Source organism: Corvus moneduloides, chromosome 13 (assembly GCF_009650955.1).
Source record: "Corvus moneduloides isolate bCorMon1 chromosome 13, bCorMon1.pri, whole genome shotgun sequence".
Lineage (NCBI taxonomy): Eukaryota > Metazoa > Chordata > Aves > Passeriformes > Corvidae > Corvus > Corvus moneduloides.
In genome coordinates, this window is record NC_045488.1 from 10,546,132 (window position 1) to 10,572,644 (window position 26,513).

The following is a 26,513-nucleotide window of genomic DNA, read 5'->3' on the forward strand; positions in this document are numbered from 1 at the left end:
GAAGCTAACTGGTGGCCAAGTCAGGGGAAAAAAGCCTTAGAGATCACCCTAACTTCCCACTGAAACAGAAAGCTGCTCCAGGGTAGGGATTTATAGGTCAGGACAGCTCAGCTCTAGTGTCATTTTCCCAGGATAGAGCAGAAAATAATAAAATCTTTAGAAGTGTGGCACCTATCAAGTAAGAGCTGTGAGTACCAGAGCTGCTGGAAGATGCTAAGATGCTGCTTGAGCAGGAAGTCTGCATTTAGCAAGGAGTTTAGGAACAGCCCAGAGCAGCTGCAATGCACAAGGCCAGGCAGGTTTGCACTCACCCCCTGCTACAACATCAGATGGGAGAGACGATGCTGTGTTTAATCAGTCAACCCCCCTGCAATGATACAAGTGAGTTTTACACAATATCCCAGAGTAGGCGGAGCAGCAGGAACAAGGAGCATCAACACCACAGGCTACAGTGCCACAGTGCTGTGGGGCAGTGTTGGGGTGACTGGCACTGCTGCTACACACAGCATCTGTCAGCATCTGAGGGTCCCTGCACAAAGCGTTCCTTACCTTCCCCCAGCGTGCTCACCACCGTCACTTCTGAGGCTTTGCTGGCACCCCGGGAGGTGTAAGCCTTTATATAAAAGCTGTAGCTGGTTGAGGGCTCCAGATCAGTCACTAGCTGCTGGAAGGTGCTCTTGCTAACAGCCTCCTGGTACTCCATCTCTATGGGATCTGAAATGCAAAGGGAGAGAGAACTCAGCAGTGCTAGGTTTTGCAAGAGATAAAGAGAACAAGCAGATGTTGCAAGCAGTAATTTTGGTCCCTGGGGTGGATATGCTCCCACTCATTTCTGCTTACATTTCAAGACCAGGTTGGATAAGGCTTTGAGCAACCTGGTCTAGGGCAAGATATTCCTGTGGCAGGGGTTGGAACTGGATGATCCTTAAGGCCCCTTCCAACCCAACCCATTCTGTGATTCTCTGATTCTGTGATTTTTGTGTGCTTTGCCAGAGAGCTACATGGGCAGCAATATTTGACTATGTAGGTTCACCCTCCCCACACTTTCAATATTTACAATGGTATATTTAGTATTTGCAGGTATTTACAGTGTATTTACAGCCTCATCTCTGCTCTTCAGAAACTGGGAGGTGATGGAGAACACTGATGGCAGCATGGACTGCTGCAGTGCAGACCTGGTTTTACTTAGTGGGCCGTGTTGCTAAATTACAGGAAGGCTGAGGATGCTTTGAGCAGTGGGTGTAGCACTGTACCTGCAGCTTTCCGGATGTGCAGCACGTAGCCAATGATCTCCTTGGTGTTCTGCAGGGGCTTTTCCCAGGACACTTGGATGGTGGTTGCAGACACAGTCTCTGCCCTCACACCCTGAGGAGGGCTGGGCAGCCCATCAGCCCACAGCACGGTGAGGCGGGCACTGGCCTGCGTGGAGCCCGCACTGTTCTCGGCCAGGCACTGGTAGATGGCTTCATCCGCCTGGTTGATCCCGTAGATGGAGAGAGTGCTGTGTGGGGACATGAGGGGGACAATCATTACTGCCCTGGCTGGCTCTCACGGCAGGGCATCCCATGGCCTCTGTTTCCACAGAAAGCTTTCAGCAAGCTGTGGGCTGGTGCTTTGGGGGAAGGAAAAGTCCAGGACGTGGATGCATCATTCCCTGGAACCCGTGACTGGGCAGATTGTCTGTCTCAACCTGCAGATACTGTGGTTCAAGTACAGCCAGATGTGGACACAGGGTGGGACAGGAATCAGCAGGATCTAAAGGTGTGGATTCAGGAAGATCCCAGTCACACTACAGAGCCAGCTCTGTGGCAAGTGCATCCACACATTCAAAAGAGCTTTAACTGGCTTAGCTCCAGTATACACCAGTGAGACCCATCCAGGCACTGCACACGGTTGCTAAGCCAAGTCTAATCAAACACAGCCAGAAAGCCCTCTAGTGATGCTCTAATTGCATTATAGCACATTAGAGCTGTCTTAGGGTAACACTGGGATTAGCTCATTTATCCAGCAGGGTTACAGCCTCAGCTCCTGCTTCTGCACTCCAGAAACACCATCACCATAAGCCAAAAGCCAAAGCTTATGAGCAAGTCACAGGTTTTGTCTGCAGGACCTCCGAGTGTATTTTTGATGCTGGTGCATCAGAGCTTGCTGCCTTCCAGGAAACAACCAGAACAGTTCTTCCAGCGTGCTCTTGGGGGCTTCCATATCAGGCTTAGATGCTGTTTTCACTATCCAATAAAGAACAGGCACTGGCTACCCTGGAAAACATCCCTAAAGGAGGGGGAAAAACCAGCCATATACCAGCCTCCCAAATGAGCATATTCCTGAGCACAATGCCCATCACTGCACAGGGACAACCAGAGTCCTTGTACATGTGGCCACATGAACTGGAGGCCTTTCTGCACTGCAGGACCCTCCAGCAATGGCTGTGAACGACTGGAGCAAGTTCAGGGCCAGCTCAATATCTTTAAAACAACACCAGCAAATACTGACTCAGAAATAATTGTGTGACACATTAGCTCTGTCTTGCCATTTGAACGTGCAAAGCAGCTTTTCTTGGTAACATCTGCTCACAAACAGGGACCCTTCGATGAAAGCTCCACTCAAAACCAAGCCAGGAACAACACGACTCAATATCTGAATCCATCAGACATAAGGCCGCCTAAATAAATAAATAAATAAATAAATACCAAGTGTATCTCCCTTCCAAGGCATGGGATGGTCACTGGGTCACTGTCACCACTGTGTACAGCTCTGAGCTGGAGCTGGAAAGGCAGATTTGACACTGGAGATGTTTTTTACCCAACTCTGAGGCAGCAGCTCAGGTTATGGTAAAATCTGCTTACAGTGCCTTTGGTCCTGGGAGGGTGTTGTCACACACAGGACATCCTTGGGAAAACTTCAGAAGCTCACATGAGCTTTTTCCTACTTTTCTGTAAGAAATGACCCACACCTAACCAAATCCACATCCACTACTTGTTTCTAAGGAGAATTACTTTCTTCTCCTGCAGTGAATTCCAGGTTGACTTGGAACCTGACTGCACATGAGTAAATCCCAAGCATCCCTGCTGGTGCAAGGGGCCCTTCATGGCTTTTTGGGAATCACAATCAAAGCTGCCTTTTATGTAAATGAAAAATTGAACATTGGAAGTGGAAATGATAAGTAACCTGCCACTGCCTGCCCGTATGTCAGAACAAATACTTCTTCTAATTGCAGCAAAATATTGGTCTTCCTATATTAAAATTTATTATTGCTGTTGATTTAACATTCCTATTTCTGCCTTGCAAATTATCGGGGGCCATGGTGAGTGAGCAAACGTTTAACAGTCATCTATTTATGTCCTGTGCCTTTGTTTCCTTGGAAACATTGTAAATGGAATATCAAATGTGATGGTTTCAGCTGATACGGTGATTTTCGAGAGTCATCCCTAAGCTCCTCTCATAGCCACAGGCTCAATGTATCTGATTAAATGGAAGGAGAAAGGCAGAGCTGGGAGAGGGCATGGGGAGGAAGGACCCGATGTGTGGCTCAGCTGTGTCAACAAGGACTGACTCTTGTGAGGACAGATGGCAGAAGGCAGGATTACGCCATCCGAGAGCTGCACTCCCAGCCCTGCACAAAGCAGATGCGTGGAAGGAGCAGCAGCACTTCCTTCTGCCCTGTCAATGCAGGGATTATTTCCATGTGGCTGCTGTGCATCTGGGCACCCAGAGCAGCCCGGCCGGGCTGGCACATGGGTCAAGAGCAACCTTAAGCTTCCCAAGCACAAAGCAGATCTGGAACAAGGAGTATTTAGGCTCCATCGCCTCTAGGTGCATTTATGTGCTTTGCACAGAGAGAGGAAAAGACGTGGAGGAAGGAAGAGGGGAGCTAGGCTGAAATGCAGTGCAAGGAGCCTGATGGCAGTGCTATGATTCTGGGGCCAAAGACTTCTCTCTCCTCATGTGGGACACAGATGATTTGCAGCATGCCAGTGGTCCTGGATGGATGGCACTTGGCCACTGGGACCTGGAGTTCAGTGGAGTCTCTGCCATGCACAGTCAAGTCAAAAGAAATAAATACAGTGTTTTCTGCAAAGTTGGCATGGCACGTAGCTGGAAACTTGCTTCAGGCTTCAAAAAGTTCCTTTTCATTGAGGTTTCCTTGTGCTGAGCAATGAGACCCTTGGCTACCTGGTGCCCACGTTAACTGGAATGACACACAGGCAAAGGGACACTAAAACAGAGATTTAGAAGAGCATGGAGAAGCTGGTGAACAGAATGCTCAGCATCTAAACACTAGCTCCATGGGAAAAAAGGTTTTCTCTCTCGGGTGGGTCCCTCTGACACCCACCAGCAGATCTCCAAAGGAGGCTTCCTGCGAGTCCTGGCATAAGCTACCATGAGAGGGGTGGGACCTGGAAGTGAGTTACTTGAACTCCAGCATCACCCTAGCTGATATCTCTGCTGTGCATCTATGTCCACCTTAACTATGGACAAATTCTTCCTGCCTTCACCCACTGCATCACCTTCCAGCATGTGGAGGATGTGGTGCAGCAGGGCCAGTGTTCACTCCCAGGTTTTGCTGCTTTTTGTCTTTTTTTTAAGACAGCTCAAACAAAAGGAAAATCTTTAGTTGCCGTGTGAGAAGGCACAGAGTGTCTCTGTGCATCAACCATCTGAAATATGCAGTGTCCTTTTATTTCTTCCCGTCAACACAAAAAAAAAAAAAAAATCTGTCACTTTGGGACATCTGCTGCTGGAAAACTTTCCCGCGAGTGCCAGACTGGCAGTGCCGCAAGCATGTCAGACGAGGCGAGATGCCAGAAGGCTTTCTGCTGGTCACCAGAGCTGCTCGGCGAGCCAAGGGCTCCATCACATCTCCACACAATGCCCTGACAGGCATTGATGGAAGTGGGGAGAGGAGCTGCTGCAGATTCACACCCGGCTGAGCTGAAACGAGAGGCCTCCGCTGCTTGAAAGCCAAAGTATTCCCAAGCTGTCTTCCCAGTTCATAGGCAATCAGGATGACTGATCTGGCTCAGGTCAGGGGTCCAGGCCGGTGACCGGAGATCGGCTTTCCAAAGGCTCCTCTGAAAAGTCTGCAAACTGAAGGAAGCCTCTTCATCGATTCAGCAGCACAAAGAAGAGGGGCCCATCTGGGAGGGCATCAGCCTTGCGTGCGCACAGGCGCACAAAGGAGGGAGTGTGATGAAATTAATGCAGAGGCATTAATTTCAGGCTGTGGTAGCAGGGACAGCATTCTGAGTGCCAGCAGATACCGAAAGCCACCAATGCCACATTCAGGTGCCCCATCCCTGCTCTGTTTCTGTCACGGCCTGTGTTGTGCTGTGCTGCACTGAATGATCTGCTCCTGGGCTGCCGGCCCATGCCGCACAGGGAAGGACCCTTTGCCCCTCAGCTTTGTAGAAATGCCCTGTATTCTGAAGGTTGCCTCACACAGGCTGAAAATAAGGTGCAAAGCTTGAGAAGTGACGCTCAGCAACCCAGAGGGACACTGCATATCATTCCCAGCCCTCCATATGCATATTCTTACATATCTAGAAATTAAATATCATACAGAGTATCCTAGGTGAAATTGGGTTGGGTTATGCAGAAGGACTGGTTTCTATTTTGCAGGTACTGCAGCCCACTGGTCAGGATACCAGCCCAATCTTGTGATTTCAGACTCACTCAAGAGCAGCTTCTGGAATGATGTTTCTGGTCCCAGCCACTCAGTCTGTTTTTATGAGCCACAGAGTACAATCACAGGCTTAAGTGAATCCTGCCCCAGGAAGCAGAGCAGTGTTTACATCATCAGGACCATGGGGAAGCAAAAAATATCTCAGGAAAAGCTACTGGAAGGGAGGACAGAGCCTATATTGGTAGGACTGCAAATGCAGACTCTGGGGAGAGCTCTTTACTGCTAAATGGAAAGTCCCCCAGACCTTTTTCCCAGCAAGCAGCACAGATGCTGGAGAAGAAAACAACCCAGGCTAATTCAGGGGAGACTAATTTTAGGCTGCACCACTATGGGCTCAGTCCTGCCTCAAAGCCTCCTGTGTAAGGACTATTCTCTGCTGATGGATTTTGCTGTGTGCAACAGTTGGAACAAGCACTTAAACTCCTGACTCGATGCACTTCAAGAGCAGCTCAGTGGAGCAGCACACAGAGAAATTACACAGGCAACTTGGCAGCAAAATAATCACAGCCGCATGAGAAGGAGAGACTGATCCCTGTTGCTGTTGGCTGATCCGGGGCTGCTGCAGGTCCTTTTTGTGGGATACGGCTGTGTGATCCCAGCACAGGATCGCTGCTTGGTGCAGGGATCATGCTGATTCCCCACTGCTTAGCGGGGCTTTGGGCGTTTGTGCAGAGAGCCTCATTGCAAAGGCCATTTCCATGTGTCTTCCAAAGTCAAACCCATAAATTATGCTTAAATCAGGAGCAGCTGGTTCACATACCCATCCTCCACGTACTTATTTGCCGTGCTTCTGGGAACTGAAATATGATTTGCTATAGAGCACCCTTCCCTCAATCACAACTGTCTGCAAACTCACAGCATAAGGAACTTCAGGCTTGCCTGTCCTCCCTTATGTGGTCCAAAACCCTACAAACTGAAGTGTTTGTGGGGATTGTGCACCATGAAGGGATGTACAAACCCATCTGCACCTTTCCACACCCAGCTAATGTAGGGTTTATAGAAAAAAAGCCACCTTGTGAATGACAGGCTCTGGTTTCCTTGGGTTTGGTACCAGAAGGGCTGTCTGGTCCCAAGTGCTTGGATGTTTGTGCTTGAAGACCCCTCTCTGTACCTGCACTGGGATTTAACAGCATGAGAAGTGCAAGAAGAGCAAAGCTGTCCTGATGTTTATTTACAAAGGAGTATTTCCCCTGATGAACCTTGAACATTCATGGCCCTGAAAGGGAGACATTTCCAGAGCACTAAACCAAGTGCAAACCAGTGAGGAAGAATTTAAAAAGGGGACAGTTCACAAGCAAAAGTCACCAAGGAGAGCAAATGCCACCTGAGCCCAAATTCTAACAAAGCCTTTGTCTGATGGAACAAATGAAGTCCCTTAATTACAATTTGTAAATAAAATCTTCTTGGAAAATCAATATTTAGAGCTTGCCTTCTCTGAAGATGTTGGCCTTTGTTCCTTGTTATTATGGCAATATAAACCCCACAGTGTGATACACTTCCAGGCTGAAAATTACCCCCCTGAACCTGACTAGGTCAAAGGAAGAAAAGCAATAAACCTTTCACGGTGGTAATTCAGGGACTATTTCATGCTTCCTTGTAAATTTTGAAGTAATAAGCTAGAAACATACTTTTACACAAGCCCGTGGTTAACTTGGCCAGTAACCACACCTTCCTCCGGCAGCAATACTCCACCTTTGGGATGGGCTGTTGATGCTGGGTGCAAATTTTGCTAGAAATTCCCCATATACCTCTCAGGCTTTTGGACCATGATCGATCAGAATCACTCCAAGAGCAACATGGGCATCTCTGATCAGCACAGAGGGACAGACCCTGCCACTGCTGGACATGGGGATAGCTGCACCTAAGTCCAAAAGGCTCCATCAGCTTCTCCCTCAGAGAGCTTGGCTCAGCACAGTATCACCCCGACAGCAATCGGCTGCATCCCAAGCCCAGGGGCTGCATGGCAAGGCAGCCCCATCGTCAGCTCCTTCAGTCATTTTTATTCACAGCTTTTAATGGAAAAGCCCACAATTCCCTATGCCTGAGCCTTCATGCATTTTTCATTAACAATTATCCGCTATCCCAGAACTGCTTTTGATTTTTTTGCTAATCATCGATTGGCTATTTTGTTCCCACACAGCTGGCATTTTGAAAACATAACAACCACCTCTGGAGAGGGCACAGCAGAAGGCTGATCTTTAATGCTAATGTGCCCAGAAACCGTCAACACATCAGGTGATGGGAATTCATGTCTGAGGGACCACGAGGGATGAGATATTTATTGGACGCAGCCTGTGAGGCTGATTTTACCGTGCTGAAAGCCTGGAAGTTGCTTAGCAAGTGAATGTCTGATGTTGTACCAGCAGCCACATCCAATCTCCAGTGAATCCAGTCCTGAAGCTGCATCCCAGCAATGAAGGGCTTCTGGAGTCCCCTCACCTTGTGGGGTTTGCTCTCAGTTACTGTATATGAGAGATAGCGTGGCATGAGGCAGATGCAAAAGGGCCCTTCACAACTTTGGGAAGCAACAGATCCATTGGCTGTGGGTTTGTGCTGCTGCCACAGGGCCTCAAGCTTTCAGGAGCAGAGCAGCATCTCGAGCACACCATCTTCTGCAGGTCTGGACCTCACTTTTGGCTGTGTTAATTTACAAAAATGAAGTTGCTCCTAATGACACATTTTGCAGTCAATTAGCACATGATGTTTTGGGATGATTTACTTCTTTTTTTTCCTAAAAATTCCTTAGGGGGAATTCAGACTTCTATGGCAATATTAAGCAGAGTTTTAATCCAAATGAATTTTCTAGGAAACCATGTAATCTAATTAAAAAGCTCACAGTGCAGTTTAGTAGGTTCATTACTGGTAGATTCAAGATCCATCTTTACACAGACAAATATTTTCCAAGTGCAACAGACTGATAAATCCAAGACATAACCACAAACTGATTCTGCCTGGAACTAAGTGGGTTACAGCACTTAGTCATGCCCATGAGAGGAAAACAAAGGGCAAACTTGAAAAAGCTCAGGAAAACATCATCCGTTGATGTGTCTCCTCCACTTCATGGAGCTCCCAGCCCTGCTGCACCAGTCAGGGCATTTTCCAGACCGACAGCTTTGGAAACCACTAGGCATGGCCACTTGCCTAGAGCTGGCAGTTGGAGTGGACCAAGACTAGTGTGAAGGAAGACAAAAGTTCAACACTGTCGAGTATGGCAGCCTGAGGGCTCAGCTTTACAATCCTGTTACTATAGCTTAAGAAGATGCCACGTGTCAGCTGAGCCCCAGGAATGGGCTGAGCTCCCTCAGCCTATGCCAGATGCTGTAATCTGATCATTCAGCTCGCTGTGGAAAAGGCTGATGCAAAATTGCATTAAATGATTCCCATAAGAAAATGATTACAGCAATGTTCACGAAGTTGCAGTTCATGTGCATGGGTGGCACAGCTTCAGGCACAGGGACCTGGCCAGGAGACAGGACCATGACCAAAGACCCAACTCCGGCTCTCCTCAAGCAGTGAAGAGGAATGGTTTCACAGGGAAGATACCTGGGCGAGACACACAGCTGGATTCAGTGTCAGTTTTGCCATGGATTTAATGACCACTTGGACTTCATCACTTCTGACTTGGCTATCTCATCAATAAAAGGGGATGCACTAATTTCCCTCCTATCCCTTCTGCTCTGTTCATACCATAGAGGGCAGACATGCCTCAGAAAGCCATGCCATGAACTAGAAGACCACAAGCCTGAAGTGAGTGTCATCTGTATGTGCACATACAAAGTTTCCTGAAGCTTTAAAAATTTCCAGTTTGGAGAAAACCTCTACTGACTGAGATGATTTTATTACCACTCACACCTTCTTGCATCACACATCCTTCCATCACTCATGTAACAAAGCTTTAAAAACCCCTCAAATGAGAAAACAAAAAGCCACATTATACAGACACTCAGAAAAATAAACTCACTCTTGTCCCCTGAGGAACAAACCGTGGTGCCTGCACAGCACTTCCCAACTGTCTAAACTGAAGGTCCAGACCCTCCAGCAAGGCTGGATACTTGCCTTCCTGAGACACATTTGATAATATAGAGAGCAGCTATATGACACCACAGAGCACAAACCTCTACCAATACTTCAAGTTTACAATACAGGTGCTATTATTTTGTAGTGTATTTTTTCATGCTATTTCCATAGAAACTACATTGTCGACTGGTAATTTTCACACTAAGTGCATCATTTCCTCAGTACAAACATCCCCATCCCCTCACAGGAAAATGCAGTTATTTAGAGCTTAGAGAATACACTCTTCCCTGGTGAGATAGAAGGCTAAAATTTAGTGAAAGTCAGGCTCCACACAAGTATTATTTCTAATGTATTTGCATTTGCACACCCAGGCAGGTTAATGTTCAGGCGTTAAAGCACATTTCCTCCACTGAGGAGTGAATGTGGTCCCTGTCAGCTCCAGGAACAACATTTAGCCCTTCCAGAAATACCCAGATGATGATCAGGACAAAAGAGAAACTTTTCCTGGGTTCCTGCATCAACAAAGTCTAATGCTGATGTCCTGGCACAAAAAATCATGGAGCACCAAAATGTAGGACTGTAAGGTGCAGCCAGCAGGACTGAAGCAGTGTTTTAGTTTATCAAAGCCTAAGCTGAATCCACAGATCCGCTTCAGAACACTGCCACCTTCACATCAGCTCTTTGTTATGCAGAAAGCAAACCAACCTCTCTCCCACTCCCATTTCCACAGCGGTGTCAGAGCCCAGTGCACCAGGACTTACCTGTTGTTATTCTTCAGCTTGATGTGGTCGCTGGTCTCCAGGATCTGCCCATTCCTTAGCCACGTGATCTGGGGAGGGGGTTCCCCTTGGGCCACACATGTGAAGATGGCAGTAGTCCCCACAGGTCTGGAAATGGACTGGGGATGCTGCACAAACTCTGCTGGGGCTGAGAGGAGGAAGGAGAAAGAGGGTGAGAAAAGTCATGATGATCCCACTTTATCCTGGTACAAAAAATCCACCTTGTAAATAAGCATTGTCTGCCTGGGAACATGGGATACTTGGCCAACCCACAGCCCATGTCGCATGTGACTTGGTGTAACAAAGATAACTCTTGTTTGGATGGTGTGTCTGTAAACAATGCAATGCTGCTTTTTGGTTGCCCACCTCGGCACTCATGGCTTCACAAGAGGCACCTGAAGGCCAGATCAGAAGTGATGGAAAGCCGAGATGAGTCCTGCAGGGTTCAGACAAATGGGACCAAGCTTTAAGCCCCTTCACCTCTCCCTGGTCTTCCACGGAAAGCAACCCCAGTGCTGACCCTGGGGAGATGTGCTGTTTCCTCAGTGGCAGAGCTGAAGCAACACCCTGGCTTTGTCCAAAGGACCTGAATGGCATTAGCAAACTGCTTAAAATGGAAAGAAATGTATGGATATCATACAGCAATCTGGCAGGGTGTTCTCTCCCCAGGAAATACCAGATTTGCTGCCAATTTTTCCTGTCAGCAAGAGATTGGGGAACCTTTTTTACCGCAGATCTTCGGTCTGGGACCCTTGGGGTCCTGCCAAGCCTGGCAGACTACACCATGCCTGTAACTGCTGCTCACCTTGCTACCAAATGTCTTCACCTTTGGCAATAACATTTCATAACAGAAAGGGATCTTCTTCTCCTTCCAGCAGCTCAAATTAGATTTTAAATCATTTATCAGAATAAACCAGCATATCAGCCTGCAGAAAGCAGGGCCTGACAGACACTGCCAAATAAGTGAGATTATTCAAGCAGTTCTGCTTCAAAGGGCAAAGTGATAAATATACTCCATGTTGCTACTGAAACCTAAAATCAGATGGAACCGGCAGCAGACACAATGAAGACAAACAGATAAGAGGCACAGGCCCATAATAAATTTACTGACTAACATCACATAACGGATGGCTGACATTAAATTTTTTTGACAAAAGAAAGATTACCGAGGGAGACACGTTCAGAGCCGCTCACTGTCATTTTCCAAGCATGGGGTTGGTGGGCTGTGCCACCAGCGGAGATTATGGGATTGGAGAAGGGAGCAAACTTGTCCAGCAAAATATACTGAGGAGTGGCCAGGCTGCAAGTGGGATGCAAGAGTTGAGTCTTGTGGTTCATGGCCAAAACACCCCTTGGGGTTTGCTGCAGCATTTTGGGGGGATAAAGCTCTTTCCCAGATGTGTGCAGGTAAGGGAAGAGCACGGCTACTGCTGTAACCCAGCCAAACTGCAGGGACAGGTGCTTGTGTGAGAATAAAAGCCCAGTTGTGCAGATTCTAAGTCCTCCAAGCAGGAAGACAGAGAAATTCATCACAGAGCCCGTCCCCCTTGAAGGAGCCCCCTCCTTCATTTTTAATAATCAGAGGGAAGTGGAGCATGGCAGGTCTGACTTACGTTACTGGTACAGGGTATCCGCTAGCAGAGTTTATTGTCAGGCCACCGCTGTCAGCGCTCGGCTCCACTAATGCACCTGATCCCAGAAACCCAATGGACATGTACTTCCAGAATCTCCTGCTAAACTTCCCCATGTGACAATCAATCTCTTGCCCTTTTACTTCCCTTCTATGTTTTTGCTCTAGACTTACAGATTAAAACAAAATTCAGGATGGGTTCAATAAAAGTTAGAAGCAAGAATAAACAGGGGGAAACCCTCTCTTCCCTGCCATGAATGGCTCCTTTGTGGTGTACAGTGAGAGCATTAGAGACTTGATTTTCCTCAGCCTCCCGCCCCCCGCTTTGTGCTGGCGCAGTTTTGCAGGAGCAATTATTTTGCAAATGGCTGCACCTCCCTGCTTTCATCTGAGCTGCTGAGCTGCACCCACAGCACTCGCAGGTGCAAACCCATGATGCCAAGGAAGGGCACAGCCACCTTCCAGCTCCTCGCTGCAGCTTCATTAAAGATCCTCTTGGCTCTTTGCCTCTGCCTCCCCCTCGCTTCATCAAATCTCAAACCCACTGTTTGTTCCAGCAGAAACAAAGTTGAAATATGGAAAGAAGCATCCAGCATAACCCTTCTGGAACCACCAGCTCTCTTTATCCTCCCTTATTAGCCCGTGTCAAGAGGGAGTAATTGGAGCAGTGTCGCATGTGACTTGGTGTAACAAATGTGCAGCTGCGGCCGCTGGCTCGGTGCCAGTGACACTGTTCAGTGCCACAGCCCCACAGGTTCCTCAGGTCCCTGCTCCCCTCTGCCATTCTCCCTCTTTGCTGCCTTGCTAAACACAACCAGATCAAAACCCCAGCCCCTGCTTAACTTGCTTAAACTCTCTGGGGAGCAGGTTCCCACCTCTGCTGTGCTGAGCTGTCCCCTGTTCCATGGCATCCCTTGTTGCAAGACACAGATTGCCCTTCCACTGTTCCTGCTCTTCCTGGCTTTCCCCAGGCATTGCTCTGACCTGTTCAGATCTCAGCAGTGTGAAGCTGTAGTGCCAAATGGCTCAGGTCAAAACAGAAACCCATGGCATCAGAAGGATGTGGTCTGGGAACAGATGGAGTTTAAAGGACGTAGACTGAGTGGGTGCCCCTCTGCTACCTGGACCAGGATGCATCCGACCTGGTGTTCATAACCAGTGCCCCAAGGAAGACGCCCTCAGGCAACTGCTGTTGTGTGGACTCAGGGCAAATGGCTCCTTTCCCGGGCAGAAAAACATCTCCTCTCCTTTCCTAGGTCCCCTCCCCTGCCCTTCCAAATGATTTTGACAGGATCCAATAGTTTGCCACCCTGGGTTAGTGGGAAAGGAGCAGAATCCAACCCTGCCTGCTGCCAGGCCTGCCTTCAGCCAAGTCCTGCCCGCTGCCAGCCATTCACCCTCCTCATCACTCATAATTAATAGAGCATCTTGTCAGGGCCCATCCCACCCTGCATGGAGGCACAGTGGCCTGAACACCTCTGCCCCTTCCACACTACATGCCAAAAGACCATCGCAGGCAGCCAGAGGAAGCATTTCTCAGCCCTCCATTAAGATTTTAATAAAGGTATTAATGGAGATCACTGTTAAGAGCAGAGGATTCAAACCTGGCAAGGAGGAGTGGGCAGGATCCAGCCCTGGTAACCAGAGCGTTGATTATTCAGGACTTAATGGGAGGGAGGGGATCATGCAGTTTTAATGAATATTTAAAGACTTGACATTGGTATCAAAAAGCAATAACACTTAATACCACCCCCAGAATTGCTAACAAAGTGATTCAATAGCTTTTACTGCGCTCAGCAAACTGTGATAGCATGGAGATGCACTGCAACAGCAGGTTCTAACAGAGACCCAGATGGGCTCCATCTCTTTAGGGACATGTCAACAGGGACCAGCCACCAGTGTGTCCCCCAAGGTATGGGGGAGCTTTGCTGTCCTTGCCATGAGGTTGTAGTGTGGTGCTTATGGCAGCGCCTGACGGCTCACAGAAGGTCCCAAGGATCAGGGAGCACTGACAGGTCACTGAGAAGATACCAAGGATGAGGAAGCACTGACAGCCAATGCTCTGGTGCCAGACCAATCCGTGCCTCTTGCATCACAGTGTGAAGTGTCATTAATTCTCAAGTGGACAAAGTGGCAGGGTTGGGGAGGGAAGCTGGGGTGAAGAGAAGGAAGAATAACATGGAAACAACAAAACCTCATAAATTAGGCTACTGGCACCCACAATAAGGGTAAAAAGGAGAAGTCAGGTCAGTGGGGAAGTCAGTCAAGCACAGCAATGGTGACAGAAGATTTAAGACAACTGCTGCTCACTTGGCTTCTCTCTGTTCACTATAGAGGATGCTCAGATGTTTACTTGAGTAACTTACAGTAGCAGTGATAGGGCTGCAAGGGCCAAAGATGGAAACTGTGCCCATGTCCCCTGGAAAACAGACAGAGAACACTCAAGGGGGCTGTCAATAGAGCCTGTCCTTCAGCCCTCATGAAATTCTTGTCCCAGCAAGGTGCTGGAGCTCCACACCAGCAGGATATGTTCCAATGTCACCCACAAGTGTGGTCCTGGAAGAATGCTCCAGAGGGATCACACACATCCTTTTCTGGAGAAGGAAAATGTGGACAGGAATGGAACTGCTCCATGGGGGACACTGACTCACACAGCATGTATTGAAGCTGGTTTGCAGAATGAATTTAGGGCTAAACTCAAGGACAAACCAAGTACCACAGAGCCTAAACCACAGCAACTGCAATACATCTGCTGCTGAATTCCACCCCGCAGCCAAGACTTGTGATGCCAGCAAGCAAGAACGATGGAAGAAACTTCAGGAAGCGCAGTGGTGGCCGGATCTGCTGGACCAAGGAGCGCTGCCCAGTCCTGCCAACAGAAAGCAAGGCGAACAAGGCGGGTATTGTCAGCAGAGCCTTCAAACCCATGTCCTTAAGATGGGCCCTCATTTATGAGATGGGATCTCATTTTTCTGCATAGCTTTCAGGAGGAAATGAAGCGTGGAGTGGAGAACACTGGTGACCATCTGGCCATTCACAGCCCATCAGTTTGTTATGACACCAAACACATAATAAAGCACAAAAGATTGCGCAGGAGGTAGAGGGAAAGTGCTTTGATATATTTTTTTCCTTGCCACCGAATCCTGCTCTTCCCTCCCCTCACACACACGCATACCCTCGGTTTTAGCCAGCGCCGCATTCGGCCCTTCGACAACTCCCCCCGTGAGACTTTCATTCGAAGCCCAGCACAAAGCAATATTCAAATGGCTGTGCCAGGATCTGAAGGGAAAATGGAAACTTTCTTGTGTGAGAACCTTACAAAAGAGATCAAAGGAGCCTAAGTGGCCAAGGGAGGGCAGGGAGGGAAGGAGTGGGGGATTGACGCCTTCTACTCTGGAGGGAGGAGGAATTCCCAGGAAGATAATACAATGGTGTTAGATTATCTGAAGGAAAACCTGCAATGGAAAGGACATTACTGCTGGAGGAAGAGCAGAGCCTTGTGTTGGGACACCTCTGCCCACGCAGCTGCTGGATGGAACAAGGACCACTGCTGGCAGCAGGAGGGAGGACAGGGTCTCAGTTCCAGCCTCCCGCTAACTCCCTGCCTTACAACAGGAAACATCGCCCTTTCTCCTCCAGTTTCCCACCCATAAAACGTCCCTCCTTCAAAAGACATGGGGCAAGTTAATTTGTGCCTCCAGGCACTTCAAGGGCCCCTGCATAAAGGCAGCAAGTACCTGGCCTGGTGTGCTTTGAGGATGTGGTATTGTCCTAGCCCTGTGCTAACTTCCTCTCCAACCAGGCTTTTGATAACGTGCTCTTTGCTTTTCTTCTCTTTACGGATGTAATTTGCATCGCTGACATCTTGACAAAGATAAAACCCACAGTCTCCCATGTCAGTCATTATCGCTGTTTTCTTCACAGACGAACCTGAACAGCAATCATTTGTACCTCTCAGCTGGAAAATTCAGGCAAAATAAGATGCAGAGGCAGGAAAAACTGCTTCCAGAGGGAGGGTGAGCAAACCTGGGATGAGCTCAGCTGCCTATCCGGGGTCTGCCATTACCCTGACTGGGGAACATTCCCTTAAAACACATGAAGCATTTTAAGGATGGGCAATACAGGCTGGGGTCCTGGACACTGCAGGTCCTGTCTAATGGCTACTCCAAGGACACACTGGCCACACTTCTCCACACCACTGCCAGCTTCTCTGCGGAGGCTGAATACAAGAGCATCCCCCTTCCACAGAAAGACTGGGCTCCAATGGCCCCGTGAGTAACATTTTATGCACAAATTCTTATCTTTGCTCCCCAGGAGAAAATCCACAGTAATTCTACGGCAGCTGAACTCCAGCACTAGACCAGCTCTTCAAGAGCTGATGTTCTAATCTCCAAAAAGACTAAGAACTGCCAATCTGCAGCAATAAGAAGTTGTGCTACCTTTCACCCTATCATTCAGTTGCTAACAGGAGCAGTCAACTGTATTCAATGGCTGTATTTTTACAACTTCATAGATTTTCCAAGTAATTTGTTTTGGGTCTGCCTCCCTGCCTCCTGGACATCAGCTTGGCACTTGGGCTTAGGAGACCTCTCCTACATGCACCATGTTCAGAGCTGTCCTGCAGCAGCTCTAAAGGGTTTGTATCCGTACAGAGAGGTTGCTCTTAGTGCCGGGATTGATGTTTCTTAATAAGGGGATTCATAGCTGTGCCAGTTGGGAAGTCCCCTCATTGCACTGCTCACCCAGAAATCCAAGAGCAAAAGAAACAGCAAGTTTTCACCTTGTCTCATGTTTGATCAGCACCTGGGGCTCAGAAGGCACAGGCAGCCCTTTCCACAGCCTTTCTACATTGCTCCTCCATGGCTGGTGGGATCACCACCAGCGACTCCTAGGATCTGTCAGGTGACATCAGGGCTGGAGCAGGGCACTTTCCCCCTCAGCAGCACGAAAGGTTCAATTAGCGGCTCCGGCAGGAGGTGTGTAATTTTAGATTCAGGATATCATCAGTCAATAGTTAATGAGTGAACTGATGAGAGCGTGAGATGCTTTAAGTGGACTAGCTTGAAGAGGAGGTGAGTGCCTGTAATCAGGGGCGAATTGCTGCCATTCAGAGTATGCTGCCAGCTGGGTTTGCCTTCACAAATACTTGCCTGGCTCCCCTCACCATGGAGACTGGTCACACGGAGCATGTGGAAAGGATTTGTGTGCTGACCTAGTGCTGATCTCTGCTTTGGGCTGAACTGCCCTTTACAAGTAGCATTTCAGGACAGTTGCTGCAGGAAGAGGAACAACCTGCATCCTATGGGCATGGCCCCCAAAGGGTGCTTCACTCAGGTCATGGCAATGGGCTCAGACAGTGTCAATTGCTACAGGAAACAATCTCACAGACTTTTAGGAAATGGTTTTAGACGTACTGATGCCATTTCAGTTGGAGAACAATACTCTGTGAGTGGTATCCACTGCTGGATATCACTGCCAGAGTTGTATCTATCATTCAGAGGTGTCCATGAGACAAATTTGGCTGATTAATTCAGGCTTTCTGCTGAGATGTACAAGTATGATAACAAGTAACAACCACTGTCTGCTAAGACAAAGAAATGCCTGTGATGGGGTGGGAAACCATTGCAGGCCATGCAGCTGATGCCTCAGCTGAATGATACCTGGTTGTGACTCACCTGCGTGGGACACAGACACACACCCACTTGGGAAACCACGTGTCCAGAGAAGAAGTGCTTTGTTTGGTACCACCAGAGATGAAGTCAGCACTTGTCCAACCCAAGCCCTCAGGGTCCCAGTGGCTCACCTTGCACGACGAGGCTGCCCTGCGCGGTGCGGCGCACCCGCGTGCCGGGTTTGTTGGCGGCGCACACGTAGATGCCAGAATGCTGCACCGTGAGGTCTGAGATCATGAGGTTTCCTGTGCCCAGCACCTGGATCCCCTCCACGCCAATCGGGCGGCCATCTGAAAGAAGGAGAGAAGGACAAGAGTCACATGCTGGACTTCTGCATGAGGTTCTCCAGGCCATAGCCCTCAGTGAAGTCCAATCTAAGTACTTATGGAACAGTGCCAGGTTCTGCTACTGGCATTTGAAAAATGAAGTCAATGGGATTTAGCTGATGCTCTTATCAGAACTGCCTTCTGCAGAAGGCCAGATCCTTATTTACATGTTTGCCCAAAATCATTCTTTGTGCTGCTTAAAAACCCAAAGTACCACCACAGGAAATGTGAAAGCTTTCAACCACATGTTCAGATTAAGCACCCAGAACACAGTTCAACAGAGGGGTTAAACCAAGATAAATCATCTCAGCTTCTCTGAGCCATTGCCTGGGTTCTTGCATTAGAATGAGCAAGGATCCAATCAGCTCAATAGCCTATTTCCAACAGAGAGGCTTCAAGAAGAAGTTCAGCCAACCTACTGCAGTGTTTCCCTGATGCACTTTCCCAGCCACCAGCAATTTATGACTTGTAGATTACCTGATCCAGAAGTTATACCACTTTACCTGATAACCCTTGATGGATTTTGTGGCTTCAGAAAATAAGAGAATACTTGATTTTTGATTCCTTAGCCCTTGAACACACACTAGCTCAGGGCCAAGGGTTAGGGTTGGTCACTCTCTGAGCTGGTGGTTAGATCTCAGTTACTCTGGCTTGGAAAGGCAACTGAAAAGAGCTGCCCCCATCCTGAGTGCTGGATATGAGGCATGTGAAATAGTTCAGTATCAGGGAATTCACTTCTTCCCTGTTTTCTCTGGAAAATTCCCAGCCAGCTCTAATTACAATGTGTTTCATTAGTATCAGGCTATTGCTTTCTATTGTTTCATTGATCTGTGTTTTAAGACACTGTCTGACAAAGGCAGCTCTAAATCAGGCCTAGCACATGTCAGGGTGTCTGAGCAGAGGGGCAAGGCAGGGGAGGAGTTTTACTGGAGGAGCAGTTAAAGGGAGCATGCTTTCAATCAGACAGGAATCATGAATTCAGTTCTCTCAAGTTTGCTCATGGAGGAGTTTAAAGAACCTACAGAAACCAGAGAAACAAGAAGCAGCCCTGGTGATGTCCCCACTTGACCATCCCATGAGACTTCCATACTCATGTGCTCCACTACAGTAGAAGAGGCCTGATCTTGTGCTCCAAAGTCTGTGCCATAATCTTGCCATGAGCTTCATGGTCCAACACAGACAGCATGCAGGGCTGGCTAAAAGTTACCCAGCAATTACATGCTTTAGATGTAATGTCATGCTTTGCATAATAAAAAATATTAGAGAGTTTGGGTCATTCATAACCAGCAGGTTCTGGAATAGATTGGGAAAACCCCTGCTCCTCCATGGACTGCAGGTGGATCTCTGCTTACCTGTGGAACTCCAAGGGCTGCAGAGGCACAGCTGCCCCACCACAGGCTGCATCCCAGCCTGCAGGGGAATCTCTGCTCCAGTACTGGGAGCAGTTCCTGCCCCTCCTTCTGCACTGACCTTGGGGTCTGCAGGGCTGTTCCTCTCACATGTTCCCACTCCTCTCTGCAGCTGCAATTTGCTCTTGTGCAGTAACTTTTTTCCCTTCTTAAATGTTACCCCAGAGGTGCTACCACCATTGCTGATGGGCTTGGCCTTGGGCAGTGGTGGGTCCATCTTGAAGCCAGCTGGAATTGGCTCCACTGGATATGAAGAAGCTCCCAGCAAATCCTCATTAAAGCCATCCCTGTAGCCCCCACACTACCAAAACCTTGTCATGCAAGCCCAATACAACCATAGGAGTGAGGGATCCCATTTCAGATTCTGGGCAGCATCCCTCTAGGAAACATCGGCAAAGCATGGACTGAGAGCTACAAAAGTACTTCCCAAACCTATCTCCTGCCATGCTCTTCATATATTGTTTTTCAGGAAATTTTGAAGCTTGAAGGTTTCCTTGCTTCATTAGACAGGAAATGCCAGACCTCTTCATTATTTGCATTGCAAAGAAAAATGCTCAGGTCTTTTAGAGAGAGAAAAACAATGTCATTAAATGTTCACACTGCTGGCCAAGCCACTGCCGCAGTAAATGGCTCAACCATAAAAAGGACAGTAAAACATGACCTGTCCCACATTTAATGAGCAATAACAAGGAACCATTCCTTCCAAACAGCATTTGAACTGAAGTGTAAAGAGGTCTGAATTAAATCCAAATTGAACTTGATTTCATCTTTTAAATTAGACCTTTCAGAAGTCTATATTTACAATAGGCATAAAAATCAAATCTCTCTCTTGAGGGAGGGATGGGACCAGTGAAAGATGAAAAGTGGTCATACCTGGATCCTTCATCACATCACTGCCTTGAGAAATACCACAGAAATGTGACTTGAATGTCAGCAGTTTTACTGTATTATTTATAACGTGCTCCATCATTTAAGCATGCAAAGACTCAGCCTGCAGCAGGTGCTCCCCCCCAAGTCCAAATACCAGCATCAATATGCCCTCAGTTATCTCTCCAACCCCAGCTATTAGAGGTGTAGTGGTCTGAAAAAACAGCACCTGTCCACACATCTTTCATTTCCCTGGAGAACACAGCCCTCCAAGCTCAGAAACCTCAGTGGATCTGCCATTTGGGTCAGCGTGGCCATCCCTAACAGCCAGCAAAGATCACTGTGCCAGATCATCCCAGACACCTCTCACCTCAACTCCTCCCCTTCAAAAAGCACTGAAAAGGGCTTCTACAGAAACATCTCTACTTTCCCAGTCTGTTCCATCCTTCTCACTCTACTGTGCCTCACTCAGCCTGAGCCGTCCTGCAGTCAGCTAGAAGGTCTTCAGCTAATATCTAGTCCAACTTAGTAACACTGACAACACATATAAATAATACAGAGCGTTTACACAAGAAATTCCATGCTTTCAGGATGAAAGCTCTGCACTTTGCCGAACTGCTGTGCTGAGGGACTGATGTCTCCACCTGCTTTGCAAAAGTTGCTATTTATTTTTACCCTGTTTTCTTTACACGGAGACCTGAAGAATGGTTTGGACCAAGCAATCCAAACCCTGTAAAAATCCACCTTCCTGGCATCACTTGCCACCGCTAAGTCATCTCTTCACATGGAGATCTGAAAGACTGCAAAAGCACTTGCTCAGTTCCCAAAGCTCTCAGGACCCAGGCAGGCTTGAAACCACTGCTCATTTAACACGACCTTCTACTTCTTTTAAAGAAGTCAAAAAGCAGAAAATTTGAGGGCTGGCTGAAAAAAAGCCAGTCTGGAGGGAAATGTCTTTCGATCTTCAATTGATGAGGACAAAAGGGGGAGGCTCAGCTGTTGTGAAGAGCAGACAGACCTCTAATTAATAAAGGAGACCATTCTCCAAATGGGAGATGCCCCCAAAAGATGCTCTGGCTATAGACAAGTAGAGAGTTCACTGAATCATAGGATGGTTGGGGCTGGAAGGGACCATAAAGATCATCTCATTCCAATCCTTTCCACGGGCAGGGACATCTTCCACTAGACCAGGTTGCTCCAAGCTCCATCCAACCTGGCCTTTGACACTTCCAGGGATGGGGCAGCCACAGCTTCTCTGGGCAACCTGTGCCAGGGCCTCACCACCCTCACAGAGAAGAATTTCTTCCTAATATTCAATCTAAATCTACCCTCTTTCAGCTTAAAGCCATTCCCCCTTGTCCCATCACTGCACACCCATGCAAAAAATCCCCCTCCAGCCTTCCTTTAGGCCCCTTTAGATACCTCCAGGTTCCCTGTTGGGGTGAAGTCTGGATGAAAGACGCCTGCGGTTTGGGAGCCACATTATTTATTTTTCCAAGGTGTATGTGATGCTTTCTGGAGCCCATTCTCTGCCTGCTAACTGAGTGATTGGCACACTAGCACCAATTACAGAGCCCCCTTAAAACGTGCCAGGCGATATGAATATGCAACAACAGGAACGCCTTTCTTTTATAAGTAGCAAGTAGAAAGAAAGTAACAACTTTCTAATGTTGATCATTTAGGTCTTTTGTGAATTCTTTGTATTGTGTCATAGTAGCCTTCCACTTTTTAGACACATGGGTCTCCTGCTCCTGCGGACACTGGGCACTATGGATTAGCATATTTAGAGTACATTGCAACAGTTGACTATTCAGTATGTGAAGTGGTGAAATTTACTCTATTATTTCTAAACACTTACGGGAACGGTGCTCTTGTCAACCAGTCAGCCATCTATTGCAAGCTTCTGTGTCCAATAAGTTACCAATTAATTGGCTCCTACAATTGTTGTATAGTTTACTTCTTGAATGGCTCCCTCTTTAGTAATTTCCTTTCCATTGTGCGGCCCTTTCTGACAACTTCTGTATAACGCTATCAGATAATCACTGTCCTTTCTTTCTTGCCTCACTTTTCTGTATCTCTCTAAATAGTTTATTATTCTGCTTTGGTACCTTTTATGGAGGCCAGCTCAGTGGCCTGTCAGTTAAAGAGTAAGGATACATTAAAATCGTCATTCATTCAAAAGGCTTTGCAGTAAGTGCCCAGGATATTAATTTGTGCACACATACAGGTCCAAGCCTAAAGTGCATAGCTCTGAAAGGAAAATCCCTATCTTCCCTGAACAAACCCTTAATGATTTTACATCTCTCTCAGAGCCTGCTCTCTAATGAATGTTGACATTTCATGCACGGCGAGACACAGGAATTCTGTTTGTGGTCAGGGGCTACAACATATTCCCAAAGAAATTAAATTCAAAATTGATTGTGTGACACTCAAAAATTGTACCAGAATCCGAATTATTTCCTTTAAGCAAAATATAGCTGCCTTTCCCACTGAAAACAGGCCAGGTTTTAGCAAAGCCAAAGCAAGAAGTGCAAATGGTGTTTATGGCTTGATTTCCCCTGTACCAGAAAGCTGTGAAAGCAAAATTGTTCTTTTGCTTCTTTTTGACAGAAGAAATGCCACAATGTCAAAACTGTGAGCAAAGGGGTTCAGAAGGGGTTTCCAAAAAGGCAGCGTGCCCTGTGCAAAGCCCCAGCACAACAGCAACGCCACAGCTCTTCCTTACTTCTACCAGGCAAGAAAGATGCTCACACAGAATTGACTTTTTTTGCTTAAATTAAGCCATTCCTATTGCTAAATCAGCTTCATCTCTAAGACTTTGTGGCTGTGGATTTTTTTATTTCTGCAAATGGATTAAAAGTTTTTTTTTCCTAAGGTGAGTGAATTAACTGGTTATCTAAGCTAAACTGGCTCCGTAGGAAGAACTTCAGGAAGAAGACCTTTACATGGGAGGAAGCCAGAGATGACAGATACTCTGAGGACCTCCCTGTCCACCATTAAACCCCTCTCCCTCTTCATGATCACAGAGACAAGGACACATGAAAGCATTTCCGAAATGGCTACAAAGACATGACAAACTCTCCAAGTCATCAGAGAGCCCATGCACCACGTCGCTATCAGGATCACTGTCATAATAAACAAGACCTTGTGATGCTTTGGACAGGAAACACTCCTGCTGAAGGAGAGGGAAAATAACAGGATCTATTTCCCCTTCAGTAGCTCTGATTCTGCCGCTGTGCTGCAAAGCAGCGTGGAGAGGGTATTTATTTTTGGTGGAAGGCAATGCTGAGTTCAGACCATCCAGACAAACATCACACACTGCTATTACGTCTTCATTATTGCACTGTTCTATAGAGACAAGTGTTTTGAAGAAGGTAATAAGCACTTATAATTAAGGCAATTATAAAGTAGTTTATTATAGTTGAGCACTAACATAGAGCTGCCTTGTGTCCAAGAGAACCAAACCAGTGATACAGAGTGTCTGGGGAATTTTTAAAACAGCATCAATCTGATGGTTATTGCTCTGGAGGCAAAAATGCCAGTTAGTGGCATACACAGGCTGATTTTACAAGCCACCAGAGGATGCAAGGAGGGAAAACATGGAAAAAATGTGCAACTGATATTGGATGCAAGTCCTGATTCCCTGGCAGGCAGCTCTGGAGCAGGAAGTCACCCTGCCCATGAGCTGACCCTGACCCTTGGAGAGCCATGGGGGTGTAGTCTCACATCCAGCACAGCAGCATGAGACAGGATTATCCCTGTTTGTGCTTCACAACCACCTTGGGAGACACTGGGAAATGAGCATCCCAAAAATGATGTGACCTCGAGGACTGCAAGATCTTGGGAAATCCTAACTCAACCCAACCCCACTGTGTGCACAGGCAGAGTTACAAGCTCTGGGAGATAAAACAAAATCCATCAGCTCTTCACTCAGCACAGGTTTCTGTAGGGCAATGGGAGTGGTGGTCTGAGCAAAACAGTTTCTAAGCTATCATCACAAGTTAGAACCTAAAATAAATCATAGAGAAACACAGCCTTTTGCTCTTCCTCACTTGCATGATGCCATCAGACACTGTCTCTGGTTTCCATGCTGATTTAAAAACATATCACGGATCCCAGCAGCAAGCATTTGTTTTTTCAGGGCTTCAGACACACTACTTTAAACACCCTCCCCCCCTTAAAATTGTTTTAAAACTCCCTGAACAGGCAGCAAATTTCTTTCAAGTCTGTTTTTATGTGAAAGATATGTTTGTGTATGATTTTGCTTTCTCTAGGCCAACAGTGGTGATGTTTTTGATGCAGCAGAAGAAGATGCTGTCACTTGAGAAAAGATAAAATTATCACCTTTCATGAAACATCTACAGGTTTAACCAACCCACTTCTCTAACAGCTGAAAACAGAATCTTGGCAGAGAGAAAAAACAAAGTGTAGACATGAGGATAAAAAGCACTTCAAGCCTACAATTAGCTTCCGTGGGAAGGGAGAGGATGAATCAGTTGTATAAAATAGTCAGTGGCACCTACCTATTTCCTACCTGATGGCTATGGAGAGGAGGAAGAAATCCCAGTGACCCCCAGGGCTTACCTAGGCGGCTCCAGGAGACGATGGGCCGGGGGTTGCCGGTGGCAATGCACTCCAGCACTGCCGTCTGGTGCACGGTCAGCGTCAGGTTCTCTGGGCCCACGAGAATCATGGGGTCCTTGTACACGGTGGAGTGGGAGCCTGCAAAGACAGCACATTTGTCAGAAGGCATCTGATTCCCTCTTGTTTAAAGGGAACATCGAGGACTTCAGGCATCCTCTAAGTACATCTCTTCTAAGTACATATCCTCTTTCATCGGGAACTGTAGTGAGAGGAGATGGAGTAATGAGTTCAGACTGGAAGAGGGGAAATCTAGGTTAGGTATTTGGAAGAAATTCTTCCCTGTTAGGGCAGTGAGGCCCTGGCAGAGGTTGCCCAGAGAAGTCAAACACTTCCAGGGATGGAATCCATAAGGCCAGGCTGGACAGGACTTGGAGCAATCTGGTCTAGTGCAAGGTGTCCCCGTCCATGGCAGGGGGTGGAATGAGATGATCTTTAAGGGTCCTTCCAACCCAAACCATTCTAGGATTCTAAATGATGTGGATGGTGTAATCCTCAATAAATCTGAGATGTACATGAAACAAAAGGAGCACAATGTTTGTGTGACAGTCACACTGAACATGTTTAGTGTGCATTGATTATTCCTGGGGAAAACCCCTGAACCAATGATCCAGCCACAAACAGCCCTGTTTACACTTGGATATCAGCAGCATACAGAAAGAACTGCGCTGTGAACTGCAAAGAGAAGATGTGCATGGTATATAAGGAAAACACAACATGCAGGACAGCAGGAATGCAAATAAATGAAGGAGTTGCTTTATCTTTTAGCATCTCAAGCCATATAGTAATTCATACAGTCCACAATGCCTAACTTTGCGAGCATCTTCTCTTGCTGCTGGTGTCATTTGCTCCAAATGCCTCATCCTGGGACAAGGAGTGATGGAGGTAACGGTCCTGATTCCTGCTGAGGATCCTTCTGAGAGGAAACTCCTCTGGTGACTGCACCCCAAAGGGTGGTCATTTTCCTACCATTTTCCTGCAGGGAGAGGATGCATCCCATTGCTCTGATATAACTGTGACACATTTGCTGCTCATGAAACAATCACTAATCCTTTATTTGCACTATAGTAGCACCAAGTGGCAGCAACCAAGAATGAAACCCGTTGTGCAAGATGGATGTACAGACCCATAACAGAACAAAATCCTGGCACGAGGACCCTGGACACCAGACAGGCACAAGAAAGGCAAAAGAAAACGCATTTCACTAGACAGAACGAGAGCATGGGACAAAAGCATCATCCTGTGTTACATACACCACAGCTGAACCCACATCTCCTGACTCCCTAAAAAGTGCCTTATCCCTGCTGTCCCTGCAGCCTTTACTCCTATTTGTTGAGAGCAGGAGAGGAGGATATTCTCAGTTCTCAGTAAACAGGAACAGTGAAAATCTCTGCATTAGTCTTTCTCCCTGTCTCTGATAAGAGCTGAGTTATACTCCAGAAATGCTGAGGTCAAGCAGTGTTTAAGAAATTCCATCAATCTTACAGCT

General features: G+C 47.3%; 1 protein-coding gene across 1 annotated transcript in view; it reads right to left on the reverse strand.

Moving 5' to 3' along the window:
• The window catches only part of IGDCC3 (immunoglobulin superfamily DCC subclass member 3), a 102,526-nt gene that overhangs the window by 11,834 nt on the left and 64,179 nt on the right, over positions 1–26,513 (reverse strand). Inside the window, exons 5-9 of the mRNA XM_032123070.1 lie at positions 24,968–25,105; positions 17,913–18,071; positions 10,462–10,627; positions 1,254–1,501; positions 550–714 (exon numbers count right to left, since the gene is read on the reverse strand). Coding sequence (XP_031978961.1) covers positions 550–714; positions 1,254–1,501; positions 10,462–10,627; positions 17,913–18,071; positions 24,968–25,105 — 876 coding nt within the window. The remainder of the gene's footprint in view (positions 1–549; positions 715–1,253; positions 1,502–10,461; positions 10,628–17,912; positions 18,072–24,967; positions 25,106–26,513) is intronic.